Raw genomic sequence first — 7,054 nt, 5'->3', positions numbered from 1 at the left:
CTGCTGCCTGCGTCTGCTGCGGTGGCGTCATGTGGTTGGGAAGGGGGGGTGGTGCTGTGCCTGGCCCCACACATGGCATTGAGCTTGGGGGGTGGTTATGATGCAGGGGGCCCCTTGCCCCCCCCCCCCCTGCTTTTGTGCCACTCAGGCCCCTCTAGGGGAGGGGGCAGGGGGTGTCCCCTGGCCACTGGGAGCCTTTGCAACAAGGGTGGTGTCATGGCTGTGTTTTGCCAGGTCTAGGGCTCCGGATGTATGGTGCTGTGTGTATGTGGCACAGTGTATCTGTTGTGCAGTGGGTGCGTTGTATGCCATGTTCAGTGTGTGTTCAGCATGTGGGGCAGTGTGGAGTAGTCTGTGCTGTGCAGTGGGGTTGTATATTTGTGTGGTGCAGTGTGCCTGTGTGGTGCAGTGTGAGTGGTGCAACATGTGTGCAGCATATGTGGTGTACTGTGCAGTGTGTGGTGCAGTGTCCATTGTTCAGCATATGTTTTGTGTAGTACTCACACATGTATTTGTGTATATGGTGCAGTGTGTGTGTATGTGTGCAGTGTGTCTGTTCAGTGTATTTTTGTTGTGCAGCATGCGTGTGTGTGTGGTATTTGTTGTGTGGTGCAGTGTGTCTTCTGCAGTGTATCTGTTGTGTTGTGTGTGTGTGTGTGGTGCAGTGGGTGCAGTGTGTGTGTGCACGGTGCACATTGTGTCTCTGGTGTCTGCGGGCGCTGCTCAGACCTGCCAGGTTGTGCAAGCGTGGGGTGCGGAGGGGAAGGGGGCGTGCCAGGCTGGGTGCTGGGTACAGGTATCCAACCTGCCTCCGGTCCTTCCTCCTAGGTTCTTCTTCCTTCTGGTCCTCCCCAGGGCTGGTGCAGCCCTGCTCTGCTCCAGCTCCTGCCTTTGCCTGCTACAGCCCCAAGGCTCAGCCCCCACCCAGGACAGGACCCTGCAGCTGCCGCAAGGATGCTGCCCTTGCTCTCTGCCTGCATGGGGTGGCTCGGGGGGGCCTGATGCCCATGCTGTACTGGGGCTTCCTAACCCTGCAGGCAACAGGACGAGACAAGGCCAGCCCATCCGGTGCTGGGACCTGGTGAGTGACACTGAAGCGCGTGCAGCCGGATTTCCAGCAGCCAACACCCGGAAGACAACTCATAAGCAATATAGACCACCCCCCAGAGGCAGGATACTGGCAGTAAGGACCCTCCAGAGGGGCAATATTCTGTTGGCAAAGACCCTTGGCAGCACTTTTCCCCCAGGGGCAATATACCAGAAGTACAGGGCCCTCCAGGGGACAATATCAGCCGTACAGAACCACCCACCAGATCCCAGAGGTCAGAGCTGATCCAGAGGGCAATATTCCAGTGCTTCAGACCTCTAGGGCAAGAGTCGACTAGCAGAGACCACCCCCTCACCAGGGGCAATATACCAGAAGCACCTATCTGGGGAGCAATATTCCATTACTACAGCCCCTGTGGGGCAATATTCCAGTGCTGAAGACCTCTTAGGGCAAGAATCAACGGGCAGAGCCTCCCCCCAGGGGCAATAAACTGCTCCAGGGGGCAATATTCCAGTGCTGAAGACCTGAGTGCGATAGTCCATCACTACAGTCCAACTGTCCAGACCCCAGAGGGCCATACATCGGCGCCACAGCCCTCTCCAGCCCCCGCCTCGAGGGCCAGGCATGGAAGGGCTGTGTTTTGCCCCTGAGGCAGGGCTGCCCCGGTCTCGGGGGCTGAAGGGGCGAGCAGGGGTAGGTGGGCGGCGGCAGCGGGAGTTCATCGCAGCTGAGAAGAAGGACGCGAGCTACTGGGAGAAGCGGCGCAAGAACAACGAGGCTGCCAAGCGGTCGCGGGAGAAACGGCGCTGTCAGGACCTGGCGCTGGAGACGCGGGTGTTGGCACTGCATGAGGAGAACACCCGGCTCCGGGCCGAGCTGCTGCAGCTCAAGCTGCGCTTTGGCCTCCTTGGTGCCGCCGCCTTCGTAGAGCAGAGCCGCCAGCTGGGCCGGCGCCGAGGCAGTGGGATGGGGGCTGACGCAACCTACGATCCCCATGCTCCCACCCCCAGCTCCGATGACTCCTCTGAGACTGAGTCTCGGCCCCGCGGGTCCCTCTCAGACATGTCAGATGGGTCTTCACGTGACAGCCCCGTGCCACAGACGTGGGGCGAAGCCCAGGCTGCCAGCCGGGCTCGTGGCCCCCCCGAGATCTCCCCCGGCTCTGGTCCCCGCAGTGTCATTCTGTTTGGTGCCAGCGGGCCCCCGCCAGCCCCTCCAAGGGCCATTGAGATGGAAGAGGATGAGGCCTATGGGCCTTACACCCCTGGTTGCTGCAGTGATGAGGCCTACCACGCCGCGTCCACGCCTGCTGCCCTCCCTGAGGCCTGTGGGGCACCCCTCCTGCCAGTGGTAGCTGGGTACCCCTCGCACCCTGCTGGCTTCCTGGTGGAGGAAGGGGCTGGGGGCTACTCAAGTGAGGAGGACCCGGGTTGGGGTGGTCCCCCAGCCGGTGGTGACAGCCCTCCGGACGTCAAGATGGCTGCCCTGCCCCACAAACTACGCCTCAAGGGCCGGGCGCACAGCAGTGGGGCACAGGAGCCAGCCCTCCCCACACCTCTCCTGCTCCTGCCCCTGCCTCAGCCCCCCTCTGCTGCTGCCGTGCCAGGGGTCCAAGCTAGTGGGGGTGGGGGGGCAGCACCGCCTGCGTGGGAAGGCGAGAGACCAGAAGAGATGGCTGCTCTGGTGCGCCAGGCCCTGCTCCGTCATGGGCAGCCCTCAGGGGCTGGTGCCCTGGAGAGACTGCTGTGCCGTGGCCCCCCACCTGGCGATGTGGCAGGGGGATGGGGGGATGGGGCCCGGCCCACCTGATGTTCCCCCCCAGGACCTGTGACCCCCCCTAGCTCTGGAGTTGAGGGGTGGTCCCTACAAAAGCGATAGTGCCCAGCCTGGCACCCATAGGGGCTGGGAGACCCATCTGCTGAGCTGGGATCCAGTGAGCAAGGAGTACCCCCCCAATCCTGCCAAGCCTGTGATCCACTTGGCCTGAGAGATCTGGGCAAGGATGAGCCCCCTTATTCTGCTGGAGATGGGATCTCCTGGGTCTGGGATCCTGGGAGGAGGAGAGGGGTCTGTTTTGTGGGGATCTGGAGAGAGGAAAAGATCTCCCTACCCTGGCCTGCTTGGGTTGGGATTCACTGGGCTTGTAATCCAGGTGGCAGGGGGCAGATTCCCCTGTTGTGTCAGGGTTTGTGGGGAACTGGGGAGAGGAGAGATCTCCCTGTTGTGCAAGGGACAGGATCGACTGGATCTGGGAATCTGGGCAGAGGAAGGGTGTTTATCTCCCTGGGATCTGGGGGCAAGGAGAGCCCCCCTCATCTTACTGGGCTCAGAATCTACTGGCTTGGATTCCACTGGAGCTCAGAGGACCAACTTCCCCCACTCAAGCAAAGGGGGGGATTTGGGGGTCTCACACCTTCCCTGCCAGCTTCAGAGGCCCCCTGAGAATCAAGCAGGCCCTAAACTGCCAGCTTTGGGGGTCCCCCCATCACCAACCACACCCCATCCGGCCATGTGGGAGCTCAGGGAGGGGCTGAGGGGGGCATGGGCTGAGTGTATCGGGGTGGGGGTGGGGGGACAGACCACTGTGTATTTAAATGGAATCAGAATAAATGCCCCCAAATTCTTTCTCAAATGGCTTTGGAGTCAGTGTGTGTGTGGGGAGTGCCTTCCCCCGCTGGGGGGCTGTAGGGGGCTAGGGAACCCAAGCATCTGGGCAGCTCCTCTCCCCCCTGCTCCAAGCCAGGTTCCCAGCGTTAGTAGGTCAGGCAGGTAAGTAGGGCAGCGCCAGGGCCCTGGGGCAGGAGCATAAACACTGGCAGGGGGAATTCCTCTGTGGCTCAGATCAGCCTCCAGCCCCCCACTTACCCTGCTGGGGGGGGCAGGGACAGCATGGAGAATACCAGGTTTCAGAGTGATATATGGCACACAGCACACTCATGCACACAGGTGCACACGCATGCAGCGCAGTAGTGTGAAGCAGTGCCCACATAACCCGTGTGTAGGCTGTGTTGCACACAGCACATTCATACACGCGTACAGCATGGCTGTACAAAGCCGCGCACATTTAACCCATGTGTGTGGTGCAAGGAAGCTGCAACGCACAACACAAATGCTGGCACACAGTGGAGAGAGGGCATGTTACACAACATGGATGCTGGTATATAGTGCAGAGAGGGTACGTTGCACAACACGGATGCTGATGTGCTGAAAGGGCATGTTACACGCAACACAGCAGCATGTGGTGTAGAGAAGGCATATTACATGCAACACGAATGCAAGCCCCAGGGGCTCAGGATGGCTGCACCTGGAGGCAGGCGTGTGACATGCATAACAATACAGACATGCTAGGCTTGGACACTATGTGCAGCACACACATAACATGCAAAAAACCAATATAAATGCACATACCATGCATACGGTACAGCCAAAAAATCAACACACATGACAACAGGAGCACATACACAGTGCAAATACAACAGACATGCGCGCGCACATGCATTACAAATACACGTTGCCCCCTGCACAGTTCCCCTGAATGTGTGTGTGCATTTGCAGTCCTGGCCTGAAACTGGAGCCCAAGTATCTGGATACTCCCTCCCAACCCCCTAAACCCACTGGCCTCCCTGAGCTGGATAGAACCCAGACGTCCGGGCTCCCTCCCACCCCACAATCTCCAGGTCAGTGTGGGATAATCCTGGCTTAGCACAGGCAGGAGGAACATGTCAGTGAAAGTAGGTCATAGCCCCCCCCCAGCCTGTTGCCAGGGCAACACTGCTGCAGCCCAGCTGATGGGATGGAGGGGGGATATCACTGGCAGGGGATGGGGGGGTCATAGCTGGGGGGGACCTGCTGATGTGGGGGCAGAGTAACCCCCATTGGGTTTTGGTGGGGTGGGTGCAAAGAGAATGAGGGTGTCCTAGGATGGGGCTGGGAGCCTGGATGCCTGTGTTCCCTCCACAACTTTGGGGTCTCGGGGAGGGGGAAAGTGGGGCTGGGAGCCTGGGTTGCCCCCTTGGCTGGGGGTTGGGCAGGGGTGTGTTTCCTGGTTCAAGTACCACCCAAGGGGCAGGGAACTGATGGGGGGTGGGAAAGGGCACCTTTAACCCTTGCATGCCCAGGGCTCCGACCTGGTACTTGTAACCCAGCTCACATGGGCACTGGTGGGTGGGGGAGGGAGGACAGGAAGTTGCAGGCAGCCCCACCCTGCAGGAAGTGGGGGCAAAATATGTCCCCACCACTACCCACATACTTCCAGCCAGGGAAGGCAGGGCCCAGCCTGCAGCCAGCCTAGGAGCACCTGAGTCACACTCCCAACGCAGACCCTAGGTTCTCTCCCAGCCTCTAGGAGTCAAATGCGGCCTAGTGGTTAGTGCAGAGTTGGGGGCATGGAGAGGGAGTCTATTGCAGGATACAGGAGGGGAGTGGGGACTGGTGGTTAGAGCAGTGTGTGTGGTGCTGGAAGGTGGACTTGGACCCAAGACTCCTGGGTTTTCTTGCTGGAGCTGGGGTAGCCTATCCTCCCCTAGTACAGGTTGCTGGTTCACAGGATGGGGTTCCCAGTGTCAGTTGGGAGGGGGCACTGGGGTGTTTTGGGGTGCCGGGTCCTAGGGGAGTGGGGAGGAGATGGGGGGTCTTGAGTGGGAGAGGGGCTTCTGAGGGGGACAGAAGAGATGGGGGTGGTCCTTAGGTTGGGGGGAGGGGAGGGTAGCTGCCACCAACCCTCACCCACCTGCCCTCATCTCTACTCAGCTGGGCCCAATTCGTGGGGGGTACATGAGCATTTCCTCACATGGCCCCTCCTCCCCAAAGGTCCTTGCATAACCAGCCACACACAGGCCCGCGGGCACTGGGATCCAGGCCAAGGCTGTGTGGGCGATGGCAGGGCATGGGAGCCGCTGTCACATGCCCGGGATCCCTGGACCTGGGGTGTGGGGGAGGAAGCAAAGCTGTGCCACCCCGCTTTATGCTTACCCCCTGCAAAAGGAGCAGCCCCTTCTGCAACTGAATGGCAGGGGGCCACTATTGGGGAGCCCCCCCCTACATCTGGGGGGTAATGTTAGGGACCGCCATTAACTCAGCAGCCCGGGGTGGCACCCCATGCCCCTCCCTCAATGCAGAAGGACCCCCTCTTACCCCCACCCTCCCAGATGGAGATCCTCCGCCCCCTCCCCAGGTATTGGGGGGATTCCATGAAGCAGCAAAAAAAAGGGGAAGGGCCTGGGGGGTCCCCTGGCCCTTGTACAGCCCCCCCCCCCCCAAAAAAAGGCAAGGTTGTGCTGTGCTGTACAGGCTTTATTCATACACATGGCCTTTCAGACCATTTGGGAGTCGGGGGGCACACAGACTGCCCCCACGTCACCGGGGAGCAGATATTTGCATATGGGTCCCACCCCCAGTGCTGTGCCTCAAGGGGTGTTTGGAGGAGGGTTGGTGTCCCCCACAGGAGAGTGCCCCTTAGTGAACCGGGGTGGGGGGGATGTATATAGGGGGTAGGGGCTGAGCAAGGTGCCCGCTGCATGCTGGGCCTGTTAAGGCTTGGTTTGGGGGTGGTAGGGCAGGACAGGGGATCCCCCCCCATGGTGAGGAAGGGGTGGGGCTCCCCTGTAGACGTGGTGGGGCCCATGTACCGGCTGTGTGGGCCCTGGGCAGTTGCATAGAGATCAGTGCCAGGGACAGGGGAAGGGGGGGCAGAGGAGGGGGACCAGTGGGGCAGGCTTCAATTATGCCCTGGTGACATCTTCCAGGTGACTAGGGTTCGATGACATCACTGGGAGTGGCCTGGTGACATCTTCCTGCCAATAACTGGCCTGGTGATGATGCCATGAGGTGGAAACATCACCCTGGCCAAGCTGGGGAGGAGGACAGGTGGAATTGGGTATGGTGGGGTCAGGGTGGTGTGCCAGGCTGCTTGCTGATGCCAGCTAGTGATGTCACAGCCTGCCTTGCAATGACATGATAAATCTGGGAGGTAGCCTAGTAGCAGCTTTGGCAGCTCAGTTACCAGCA

The 7,054-nt window shown here is 60.3% G+C and overlaps 1 protein-coding gene across 1 annotated transcript in view; it reads left to right on the top strand.

The window, feature by feature from the left end:
- Positions 1 to 3,680, top strand: part of LOC106722193 (nuclear factor interleukin-3-regulated protein-like) — a 12,572-nt gene extending 8,892 nt beyond the window's left edge. The window contains exon 2 of the mRNA XM_014519872.2: positions 829 to 3,680. Within this exon, the coding sequence (XP_014375358.1) occupies positions 1,673 to 2,857 (1,185 nt within the window). The 5' untranslated portion in view covers positions 829 to 1,672 and the 3' untranslated portion in view covers positions 2,858 to 3,680. The remainder of the gene's footprint in view (positions 1 to 828) is intronic.
- The last annotated feature ends 3,374 nt before the right edge of the window (positions 3,681 to 7,054 follow it).

The sequence above is a fragment of the Alligator sinensis genome, unplaced genomic scaffold (genome assembly GCF_000455745.1).
Source record: "Alligator sinensis unplaced genomic scaffold, ASM45574v1 scaffold707_1, whole genome shotgun sequence".
Lineage (NCBI taxonomy): Eukaryota > Metazoa > Chordata > Crocodylia > Alligatoridae > Alligator > Alligator sinensis.
This window is presented reverse-complemented; position numbering and strand designations above follow the sequence as displayed.